This window comes from Alosa sapidissima, chromosome 13, assembly GCF_018492685.1.
Source record: "Alosa sapidissima isolate fAloSap1 chromosome 13, fAloSap1.pri, whole genome shotgun sequence".
Classification (NCBI taxonomy): Eukaryota; Metazoa; Chordata; class Actinopteri; order Clupeiformes; family Clupeidae; genus Alosa; species Alosa sapidissima.
The window spans coordinates 27,690,596-27,703,555 of NC_055969.1; the positions used below are offsets into that span (position 1 = coordinate 27,690,596).

General features: G+C 42.7%; 1 protein-coding gene across 3 annotated transcripts in view; it reads left to right on the forward strand.

The window, feature by feature from the left end:
- The first annotated feature begins 262 nt into the window (after positions 1-262).
- slc4a4b (solute carrier family 4 member 4b) overlaps positions 263-12,960 on the forward strand; it is a 33,163-nt gene continuing 20,465 nt past the window's right edge. The window contains exons 1-4 of one of the 3 annotated variants that reach the window (XM_042059186.1): positions 263-741; positions 6,425-6,498; positions 7,816-7,989; positions 11,284-11,416. In XM_042059186.1, the coding sequence (XP_041915120.1) occupies positions 722-741; positions 6,425-6,498; positions 7,816-7,989; positions 11,284-11,416 (401 nt within the window). In that variant the 5' untranslated portion in view covers positions 263-721. The remainder of the gene's footprint in view (positions 742-6,424; positions 6,499-7,815; positions 7,990-11,283; positions 11,417-12,960) is intronic. The other 2 variants (XM_042059184.1, XM_042059185.1) reach the window with 2 other exon arrangements.

Here is a 12,960-nt window from a genome sequence, read left to right on the forward strand (position 1 = left end):
TGATTAACCTCCGTTCATAACAGACTCAGACGACCTACTTTCATATCATAACAGTGATATGAAAGTAGGTCGTCTGAGTCATTTCTTCACGTACCTGCCAGTGTCGGAGAAAGTTACTCTAACAACAGTGGAGACTGTCCCGAAAGGAGCTTTGATCACTTGCAGGATAGCAAAACGTCACGCTCAAGGCGGGGCAAAACCTGTTAAGCTATGCCAATCCATTTTCAACCGCCACGGCAGCGTAGGATAGCCGTTCTAACTTTCTGACCCTCGTCTTTACCTCCCACTTGTAGAATGACGTTGAGGGAGGGATAGTACGTTCTTTAAATATGGAAAAGACAAGCTGAACATAGGCAGCAGTCCTGTGCGCTCCAAGAGTGACACAGTACTTAGAACGCAACGTGGGAGACTTGTTCGTACTCGCTGTTAGAGATCTGCTGCGTTATGAGAGCCGGAGAAGTTCATTTTGGTGTAGTTAATAGTATCTTTGAAATAACTCTAATACCAGATAGATAGTTTACACTAAGGTCCATCATTGTAGTAGAATCTCATTTATGTTAGAGGACGTATTTTTAGTAGGCCTAATTAACGCATTGCATTGATTGGAAGTTAACAAGGAAGATCTGCTTCAGATCTTGAAGTGTCACTGAGCAAACAAGTCGGACACTGTTGAGCTTCTGCCTCTCGAGAGGAAGGAGGACGAATCTGAAACGTCGACAATATGAGTGCTGACAAGAGCAAGTAAGTTGCCTAAGTAACTTGTGGTTTCTGTTCACTATTGAAATACTGGCTCACGTGAATTGTAGTTTAAACGCTTTAAGCTTTGGGAAACCAACCCTAAACATTTCCAGCCTAACTGCATTTTACATTTTGTGGTGACGCTTAGGTTAGTTGAGTTTACACCGTTGTGTCTTGTGAATCTTCACAAGTTCCCTTGCTTTATTCTAGCTCAAGGACTCCGCTTTATTATATCAGCAGGCTTCCCCTCAAAACAAACCTCTGTGTTAGCCTCAAAGTTCAGTGGGACACAGGCATATGACGATACAGATCTATGTCCTAAAATATACTAGATTTGCCTAAATATTGTCTCAACACAGTGTTAACTTGCATATGTTAAGTGACGTGTTTGGATTAGTTTAACGCTGGTAGGCGACATGGCCACAATGTAATCTATTTCCGACAAGCTGTCACATTCAGTTAGATCCCTCGCTGTCCTATGTGGAAAACAGGATTTCCATTTAATATCTTCTCATAAAGTGACTTTTAATATCACGAATATCAAAACTGTAAATTTATTTCTTAATTCTGTGAATGCATGTCGAAAAGCAGCGGCCGCTTAAAGAGTGTCCCTTGCTGTTGCTCAGGGTGGCACAAGAGGTACCTTAATGCGTCTCCATACTAGCTGTCTGAACTGATTTTACTTTTGCAGTCTGTGAAAGTATGGTGCAATTGAGTGGAGATTCTGAGTTAGTCGAGTTTCTTTTCCAGTTAGTCTACCTATGGTGGCGACGGAAGACGTCTCCAAAGTTGCCATTACGCAAAGTGGGTCGGAGCGATTTTCCATTGTCCAAATCATAAGCGGTTTGTTTAGGGGTTGTCCATATGAGGAATGTTGACAGTGGTTTGTGAATGACCGCCCACTCATATTGATGCATTGTGCCATTGACAGTTGCGCCTCGGACTTGGAACCGGAGGGTTGCCGGTTCGAACCCTGACCAGTAGGCCACGGCTGAAGTGCCCTTGAGCAAGGCACCTAACCCCTCACTGCTCCCCGAGCGCCGCTGTTGTTGCAGGCAGCTCACTGCGCCGGGATTAGTGTGTGCTTCACCTCACTGTGTGCAGTGTGTTTTACTAATTCACGGATTGGGATAAATGCAGAGGCCAAATTTCCCTCACGGGATCAAAAGAGTATATACTTAAGAGTACTTATACTTATACTACTGGTGCCTTGCTCACTACTGCTCAGTTGAGTCCCACTTAGATATCGATGTGACCCATGCATGTCGCAGGTCCCTCCCATAGGGCCCCTCCCCCTGTGCTTTAGGCAGCTCAGGACAAAGAAGACTGGTTTAATTAGTGCTACTGAGATCTTGATTAGGTAGGATTAGTGATGAAGTAGGATGAGGTTGCACTTGGTGACGCATGGTTGGTGACACTGGGTTCATTCACCTTTAGTTTGTTTTTGTTTTGCTATAGGTCTTTTTGTCCACAGTTGTATCATACTTGAACCATTGAATTGATCTTAGCAGTCATTGGTAATTGCATTTGATGCCTTTAGTAGAAATGGACTACACTTCTGCTATAAAGTTTAGATCAAAGCGTGCAAACATTCTAATGTTAATCAAATGAACAACATCTTGTTTGTAACTGACCTCAGGGGGAGGATTGATGCAGCTAGTTGCATTTGAGAAAGAGAAAGCTGTAGTTATCCTGGGTTCATGGAATTGGAGTGATGTCATCCAAGCCAATGATCTTCAGCCCAAACTGACTACCCTCCTCATGAGTGAATGAGTCCCTGTAGAGATGAGACCAGGGTGACAGGATGACCATAGAGAAATAGTCTTTCAGCGGGGTTACAGCATAACTGAGGGAAAACAGCTTAACATAAACGTGAATTGTAATAGTAAAGTATACATGTGAATTATAATTCTTAAATGTTATGGAACATGTCAAGAAACTCTGTAATGCATTAGAATGGACAAGTATTACTGCTTACATCTCCTATTTTGAGGTAACACCCACCTCACAGAAAATTCTGCAGGCATGTTGATATTTCAAGGGCTCAAATGTGAAACAAATCGCAATTGCAAAAGCGTTGTGTAATGCCTGCTGGTTTTCACCAAGTCCTGACAGATCAGAGAATTCTGGGTTAAGGCAAGCTACCCGAGGGGCCAGGTCAGTTACCCTCGAAATTGGAACATCATGTCATGCTGAATTCATTCATTTGCATATTTCATATATACGCCACATGGTCACCATTTCACTTCCTGCCTAGCTGGAATCAAACAGTTTTAAAACTACACACATGCTAACACATGTTTGTGAAATAGGTGCATTTTCTGAAAATAATTAATAGTTGTGGGGATATTTGGTTAGAGATCAGACCCAACATATCTGGTTCATATTTACCAAGTATCAGTGTCACCTACTGTAATTTAGTCATGATGACTTGACAGGCATACTGGAAATCTTTCACAGGCACTAAAGCGTATAGCTATATTCATGTCTACAATTACATTTTAGCACCTCAGAACTTTCACCTGTCCTGTCCCTTTTAGCTTCCTCCTGTCAGCCTATGTATGATTAATAATTCTCTGGAGCTGTAGACTGTGAGGAATCCCCCGAATTTGGCCTGTAATATGACCTGACATGCTGGATACCAGGCAACTGGCTAGCATGTTGCTAAAAGCTACCATGGGGTGAGATCTGCATTGCTTCTTATTTAAGTGAGTTAGTATCATGAATAGACTCAAGAGCTCCTGAATAGCCTAATGATGTATAAAACTATAGAGGTTGATTGCACCAGTTTTATTCCACTAGCATGCCATGCAAATTGTGTTCAATACAGCTCTGGGGAGGACACTAGATTTGATAGATTTCTTAATCATAATCCATTAAAGCTGTTTGTGAAACATGAACTGTGTGTACTGGCCAATGATTCAATGTCCTCAGTAAATAGCACCCTAAAACCTAGGAGAGTAGTGTGCAATTGCAGACTGATCATGTTTCTTGGGATCCGTTTTCTCATCTCTGGCCATGGGCTGGTTCAGCTGTTTCCTGGTTCACAATTTATTTGCAGATGGGATTTATTTAAGATCAAGGGGATTTATTTGTATTTCTCAGTTTTATCTAATTTCAATAAAAATTATACATATAATAATAATAATAATAATAATACATAGATACATTTGTAATGTAATTACAATGTGACACACATTTATCATGTTACCAAGAGCTGATTACATAAGGAAACACGGCCAATTTCATCCGGAAGATCAGGTCATCAGAGCTTCCGCCACCAATCCAAATGTAATAATTGCAATAGGATAGTCTGTATGAGATCATTCTTCGACAAGTCCCTTAGCGCACAGTAACTAATCGTTCTTTGAACTTAATAAAAAAGAACCTTCAAGTCTTTTTCCATAATGAGAAGAGGCCCAGAGGAGCATTGACCTTTCCCCTCCCACGGGAACTGCAGCTGTTCTCTACTTTTTTTCTTGAACGTCGCTGTAAATAATACTTTCTCTGACCGCTAAGCCATCATGACATCCTGATGACTGCAACTGAAATATATGCTTAGGTATATTATTTTATATATAAGATAATAATAACATATTGCTCTTGGTGAAATTATTTAGTCCCTTGGTCTTTGTATTGAGCCATCAGAAATGGACCAATCACTGTCCGCATTGGAGGGATGAAATGGAGAGTGTCTAAGTTGGGCCTGAGATAACAAGATTCCTAGAAATGCTTAAAGCAGCTTAAAAGTGCAAATGCCACTCGTTACTTGTCACTAATTCAAGTCCCTACAGTGCGGAGGTTGTGCCTGCTACAGTCGGTGCCTACACAATCTCATCCCTTTGTGCTTTAGTCTTTTTCCCATTCTTCAGTTCATATCAGCTGCGGTGCTGTAGCCACACATCTCTCTCTGGGGTATGCATGGGAGATGGTGTGCTGCTCATTTAGGGACTGACGGTTCTCCTTCCTGTCTTTGTTTACTGCATGGTTTGCGTCTCTCCTCCCTCTTCCCCACACTTTGCCCAGTAGTACTTACTTTTACTGAGCGAAACCTCAGCCAGTGGCTGCAAGCCCAAAACGGCTTCACGCTAACAAACTGGTTAACAAACATTATTATGAGAGAATCACACTGGCTGACAGGCCGGCACAGATACATTCTACCTTATCAATATCTGTGAAAGTAATATGTTAGGCTCTTAAATGTATCTTTTAAACCTACCAACATTATTTGCTGTGATATTCTTTCTTACTTATGATACTTGCTTACTCTTATTTTCTTATGATACTCAGTTCATCTGTGCACTAGTAGAATGCTGCCAATATAGTATAGAACTTTCTTTTTTGGGAGCTTGAATGGTTGCTCGATTTTGTTAATGGGCACTGCACAACGGCATCGACACAAGCGCTGCCAAACTAATAATCTCGCAAATATTCCTTATTTGGACTTTGAAATATTAGTTTTCTTTTGGGGATGTTCTCTTGGGAATCTTGAAGTTGTGCATCTTCACTCTTTTCCCTCTGGGAATGTGTGATTTCTTGAAATGTGTCACATCCTTAAGTCCCTCTGGTTTGCTTCTTCTTTTAAATGATTGGACAGTTGTTTATAAGACAAGGAAAATGACCTCATGAATGACATGTTCCCAAGGAGTTATTTTACGTCTTGTGTCTGTGGTAGGCCGCACACATTTTAGACCAAGTGCAGTGCAAAGTGTTTCAAAAACCTCCCATTGTGTGTCTCTTCATCCACTCACAGACACACTCTCTCTCTCTCTCTCTCTCTCACACACACACACACACACACACACACACACACACACACACAGAGCATAGAAGGACAAGACACTCTGTCTTTCCTTCCTGAAGCAGGTGTATAAAGAGGAAGAGGTGGTAGGAAAAGCAGCCAGCACGTTATGTATCATGTATCAGAACATTGCAAGCACATTTCCTGCTCTCTTTCTTTCTTTCTTTCTTTCTTTCTTTCTTTCTTTCTTTCTTTCTTTCTTTCTTTCTTTCTTTCTTTCTTTCTTTCTTTCTTTCTTTCTTTCTTTCTGTCCATCTATCTGCCTGCCTGCCTGTCTGTCTGTCTGTCTGTCTGTCTGTCTCTACCTGACCACTACGTGCTGGCGGTAAGCTACACTTCTTAAGAAGTTGTGGTAATCCCAACAGGGCAGATCATTGTAAGAGCCCACGTGATGTGCAGCCTGAGGTGAGAGCAGGCTGAGCTGGTGCCTATGTGATGCTGCGCAGTGCTGTGTCAGGGTGGAGACTGCTGCTGGACTGGTCAGATCAATGGACAGATGGATGACAACCTGGATGAAATTAGACTCAGGCTGCCCTCATCCCCAGGAGGCTCGCATGATGGCCTAATAGTTCAAGTTGTTAGAAAGCATGCAAAGCATTCAGGACAATCTGAAACAGCAAATGGAAAGCACACGCTCTCTGATCTGAATGTATATTTTGATTTATTTTGAGTTTTTTTGGTGTCTATTATAGCATGCTGTTTCATACTCCATATTCGAGTTTGAATGCACAGGCACTACTGTTTATTACTTGAATCAGATTGCTGCAATTTATCAGGGGCAAGACACACAGATATGTTGTGTCCAAACACGTTGCACAAACACACACTGTTGGGCTGTTCTGTGTTTGCTTTTCCTGACAAGATTCCCCCTTTTCTGTCCTGCAGGGTGGAGGATGAGGCCGTGGTGGACAGGGGAGCCTCCTACGTGAAGCATGTTTGTGATGAAGAGGAGGTGGAAGGTATGAGCGACACACCAATCACATTCTTTTCTCTCTCTAAAGTTTTTTTTCCTTATCTATGCAAGAAGAATGTACACAGTCACTGCCATATCAAGTCTCAAGAGTCTAAATACAACCTTTGGGGAATATTCCTGAATGAAACCCTTGTTAGCTGTTTAAGTATGAGCACCTACAAGTCAAGTGTATTTCCAAAATGGTTCTCTGTCTTGCGTCATTGTCCAGACCCTACTTTTTTCTTGCCAGATGTGCTTTATTTCCGTAGGCCATCTGAGTTGTTACGTAGGGCTGTTGTCATTCTTTTCCGTTCCTCTAATTTGGTTTGACCTGTTGGCCCAGGAGCAATGTGGACAGACTTGTGGAGGGGATTGTGGGAGATCAAGATGCAGAGTGCACTCCTCACTCATTGGGCCAACACAGTGCTTAATCTTCTGTTTGGAACCTACTCACCCACCACACTACCAAATCCCCCCACACACATGTGCAGGGACATATACTCATATACATTTCATATATTCCATCGATGCTGTAAATAATCACACCAAATGTTATATTGCATATTTATCTGCAGAGCATATAGCGTGTGTATAAGCGTGTGTAAGTCTCCCCATTGCCAATCCTATCACCTCCTTGTCAGATTCCATGCAGTTTTAGCATTGGATACTATGCATGTGTGTTGTCTCACATGTCTCACATTGTCTGCAGCATTTGGAGGTTGTCACTCACTTTTCTCACCCTACAGGTCTGTTTTACAATATTGCCATTGTAAAGGCCAAGCTCATATTTGAGCTCATTGTTGGGGATATCAACACACACAATCATGTCCACAGGCACATCTGGGCATTGTTACTTCACCACAGTCACCTTTGTTCTTTCCCGCATTTTCAGCAACTACTTCCTGGAGACATTCAGCAGTTTCCTGAATGATCTGTTTAACAGGAAGTAGTTGATTTTTATTTCAATGTTTGCGGACAAGTGGAGTTAAGATACCTCTTGCGTAACAGTGATTGTGCCCAGTTCGCATCTCAAACCCATTGCCATAGTAAATCCTGTGAGCAATCATACATGCTTATCCAACATTGGCTATGAAAGGGTGTATTTCTGTGTGTTTACTTGCCTGACTGACCTACATCATCCTCAGAGTGCTGTATTCTTGGTCTTGAGTGCACGTGGCGTTTCCTCCCTCCGCTATCCCTGTCTGCAGTCGATGGATTATTAGAGATGCAGGATTAATGTAATTTCCTTTGTACAGCAGCATAATCTACCTTGCTCTGAGTGTGTGTGTGTGTGTGTGTGTCTGTGTTTGTTTAATGTCAACAGGTCACCACACTGTGTATGTTGGCATTCATGTGCCCAAGAGTTATCGCCGGCGACGACGTCACAGGAGACGGTCCAATCACAAGGAAAAGCGTGAGAAGGTGACGGAAGGCGTGAGTGACAAATCAGATGCAGAAAACACAGACGAGACCACCCCCAGCATCCTAAAACCACTCAGTAAGTCCTCAAGAAATTGGCACTTTCCAACAAACATCCTGTTCAATCGCACAGTTTGTTTTTTTAGTGCCATTTAACACTGTGACCTTCTTTCCTCAGCTTCCCTGTTTCAATTCCCTTGCCTTGCTTAGTTTCAATGCCCCTGCCTTGCTTAGTTTCAATGCCCCTGCCTTGCTTAGTTTCAATGCCCCTGCCTTGCCTAGTTTCACTTAAGATTGTGTGGGATATTTTTCAATGTTACCTTGAACTGTGACAATTTGTCAGTGGGTACATTGTGTTTTGAAGTGCATTGATGTTATCACAGTTTCAGTTTGGTTACTTAGTTACCTTAATGTCCCTGCACTTGCCTTTGTTTAATTATACTGGTATGTTTGTGTTTGACTGTTCCCTGATCGTGATTGATAATTTTGGTCGGGCAAGGTGAAGTCCTTCTCACCCTTTTTTGGCACTTTGTTGCTAAAGATACTCCCCTATCCCCTCACAGAAGTTGGAAACCAGTGTGACATTTAGCAGTTGATTCACAGTGGGGATATCCAAGCCTGTGGGCTGAGAAAGCTCTGGGATCTCACAGCTCAGTTTGCAGCATGTATTTTAGGGCCAAGCTAACTCTGGCTAGCCAGGGCCAGGCAGAGGAGCTCATCAAACCACTCAATCAGACTGACCACAAGCTCTAAATCTCTGATCCTCTCTGCTCGCATCAGCTTTGAAATAGACTGACTTCACATTATTTTGTCCAAAATAATTGTGATAATGATTTATGTCATAATCGAGCAGCCCTAATGCAAAATAAGGACATAGATAATGTAACTGCCCCATTTAAGAAGGAGAATTGCATAAGCTGATTTTAAGGATATTAATTTTGTTGTGTCATTTCATGTCCATGTCCCACTTGTGGCTATATGAGTGTCAGTATTTTTAGAGTCCCAGATAAGACATGGTCCAATAATAGATCCTGGACTCCACCGATGACTCACACAGTCTTAAGGCTGACTTACCTGTGGAGTTAGAAGCCATTTAGGAGCACAGAGGAGATGTTAGCCTTTAGCACATCCCTTCTTAAGCTTAGTCTAGTAGCTCAGGCTCTGCATTCACAGTCTGTCACAGTTTACCATTTTTATAAAATGATTTGATATCACTGATACTGTAGAAGTTCATATTTTTGGTATTTGGTGTTTTTTTTATTAGTTATTAGTATTCATTAAAGGAAGGGAAGGGGTTTTAAATTATTTAAAGCCAATCACAACATGCAATGTAAAACATAAATGAATTTCCACACAAAAATATGTCTGAATGAGTGTGGTGTTACTACTGAGTGAAGACTGAGATAGTAACCACAGAAAGCTGGCAACAGCATACTGCAAACGGATCTGAACAAAAGGCTCAAGAGGCCCAAAATAATCTTTTTGTCTGTCCCATCTATCTCAAGCCTTCTCTAGCAGAATAAGATTGCATTAAACTGACAGTCAAGACTGTAAACACACTGGCCGATGACCAAGCTTTGTCCAGACCTGGCCGAAGAGCCCATTATTCAAGTCTGTGATCCGGTCTTGTCCTCTTTTCCACCCTCTTGTCTTCCTTTGCCCCTTTGTGTCTTTCTGATAAGAGCTACTCTAATCCCAGATAGTACATGTCCTTACTGTACCCTGTAACATTTTTCCTTGTTGGCACAAAACATGGATGCACCCAGCGTTTAAACAAACAGTCAAACATGCTCCATTGATGTGTTTGTTTATGAGCTCCATGGTGAGTGAGTGAGAGACTGCTGGCACCTCACGTCTATTTTGCCTTTGGTCTGTCTGCAGTCACCACTGTCGTCTCCGTCCCTGACCGAGGTTCACCTGTACACAGCTGCGATGGCCACTGTGGAGTAGCGATAAGATTAACCATTTTACTCATAAACATACTAAACATAAACTCTAACTTACTGTAAAATATTATATACTTTTCTTTCTGAGCGCTTGATGTAATGTAGATACATATGGCGTATGTTGATATGCTGGTAGGTAGATATTTCAGTGTAGGTAGCCAGATGGAGTCACTTGATTGTTGAGACGTGATGGTGACCTTTGCTGTGTTAAGCAATGTTTTTGTCAGTGTGGTTTAGGGGTGAAACATATACGAGAATGGTCAGCGCCAGACGGTTTGTCCTCTGAAATGCCGCTGCATATGTACACATAAACATTTATCCTCCTTGTTTTGCCCTCTGGCATTATTCTCTTAATCCTGTTTATTTTCTCAGATAGTGTGAAGTCCTCCACTTCAACATGTGTCTAACAGAAACACAGATAGAGTTGTTATTGATAACATACCACTCTAAACCTTGGGATGAACCTGACATGTTGTAGTGGGAACACACACTACACACACTTAGTATTTCTCCCTCATTGTGGCTGGTAAACAACTCCAATAACACTGGACCACATCTGACCACCTAATTTGGGGGATTCTGTAAATCAAGTCATTTCGATTCGGAGCTTAGTGTTTCCAAATCAGAGGTCTGGTATGTGGCTGTGGTCCCAGAAAGGTCTCCAGCTGGAGAATGCATTACGACTCCACTGCTCCTTCACATGTTGTGCTTTTCCTAATAGTTTTTTAATCAAAGATGCACACTCCACCATCTGTGTGTATTCTTCAGTTCATAGTTCTGACTTGTTTATGTTAAAACCGTACTCGTGTGAGTGAAAAATCAGTCATTACATTTACACCACTGTCCTGTGTCCAAGCTGGTCTTTTCACGCCACAGTCTGTCTGAAAAGGACCATGTGGTGGTCAATCTAGAGCATCATCTTCTTTTCTCATACCAGTCACAAAGGTCTGAAAGGAGTTCCATTGTGTGGTCTGGTGAGAGTTGTTGGCTGATCATGGATGAGCTGCTCTGCCAGGCCACATGCCGCGGATCCTCTAGCATGGCGACACAGAAACTCAGGGCTAAGGGGGCAGGGCCGGGCAGGGCAGGGCAAGCTGCGATTGCAGGCCTTGATGACACAAACATTAGTGAGAATGAGGAAGAAACACACACACACACACACACACACACAGTTACCAGAAGGAAAGCTCTGACTCTTCCTTTTGGCAGTCTCATAGTTTTGCATGATGAGAGAACAGAGTGTGAGTGTGGCGACTGTGCTTAATGAAGGCTATGCAATTGAAATGGTTGGAGGATTTGAAGTGAAATTGGGTTCTGATGTCTTTCATATTGTTGTTGCTTCCTGAGCTTTAATATAAAGGTGTGAAGGGAACTGCTTCGCCAAGTCCGAGTGTCAAGGTTTCATTGGTTGTGGTTTGTGTCTGCAGTTTCGCCAGCCGAGCGCATCCGCTTTATGCTGGGGGAGGAGGACAGTGGACCCCCACCGCCACAGCTTTTCACCGAGCTGGACGAGCTGCTCGCTGTGGATGGACAGGAGATGGAGTGGAAGGAGACCGCTAGGTGAGAAACAGCCTCTTCCCGACACAGACACCACTAACAACAACAATCACAACCAACCACAGCCACAAAAGATAGTCCAGCGTTGGCTGTTTACTGGTTGTCCTCTGAAGTAGAGTACATGCCCACTGTCCATATGGGAATAAACAAAACCCTGTTATTTTAAAAGTAGGAAATTGCATGGCAAAGGTTAGTAGCCATACTCTTTTCCAAGCATATGGTGCTGTGTTAGCCAAATTGGCCTTGTTGTTTCTCACACTGACCTGAGTTAACCCCAGAGAAATCTCCTCCTCACTGTGCACAAGTCCACAAGCCACAACCTGCAGTTGCACACACAAGCCACTCCAATGTCACTTCAGAGACTTTCACTCTGAATGTTCTCTTTGTCGTTCCTGATAAGATACCATAGTACACCTCAGCTCTCGTGCTGTAAATGGATCACTTCACCAGCTTATTCCAACCTTTTGAAAGAATGCCTTCATACAATCCTACACAAAGATTTTCTTTTTCTGAGGGCCCGTCCAGGATGTCCTGCACTAGCAAACACAGCAGAAAACGCTCAAATAGTCTTCTTCATTAGTAGCATGACTCATATGTTCCTAGAAAGTAGTGGGTGGTGATGCCAATCATTCTTGACTGTAGTAATAAGAAGCTTGAACCTTCTTCCAGTTAATCAGATATAGAGAGTAAAGGTATGTAATGCTGCTGGATTGGATAACTGTGAGAAAGGAAACTCGTGTAAAACAATCATCAGATTCTGACAAACTAAGCTTCTTATGCTGGCATATTAAGCCGTAAGCATTAAACAAACACACACACTCAGACACACACACATCCACAAGCGCGCGCACACACACACACACACACACACACACACACACACACACACACACACACACACACACACACACACACTGAGATATGCTTGTTGGTGGAAAAGCAAGCTAGGCTAGTTAGATGTCTGAGTCCTGATGAATAGTGAAAAAGAGAAATGGTGTGAGGCCAGACACTCAATCCGCACGCGACACCAAATCCTCCCGGGGCATAGAGTGCACCATTATTACAGAGCCCATGAGGCCACACTCTCCCCTTCCCTCCCATCCACCCTTCTTCTTTACACCATCACCCCATTAGTCTCTCTCTATGGCTCTCCTACTCACTCACTCTCTCTCTCACTCACACACTCTCTCTCTCTCTCTCTCTCTCTCTCTCTGTCACACACACTCCCTCTCTGTCTCTCTCTTTCTCTCTTTTTAATTCCTCATTCCACTTCTTTCTTTCTATTTCATTATGCTATGTAATATTCATCGACTCTTTTGAATTGTCTTTTGTTTTGAAGTCTTTCTCCATGCCCCTCCCCCCACCCCCACCGCTCCAGAATGGCTCATTTGTGCTTTTGCAAACCTCAGCCCACCGCTCTGGATTGGCAGGCCAGTGTGAGCCTTGTTTGTGGTAAAGACAAAAGAAATCTGTTTGTCTCCCTCTGTTGATCACCCATATTTACCAGTGGAAAGTTATGAAAGGCCATGTTTCTTTTTCTCTCACTG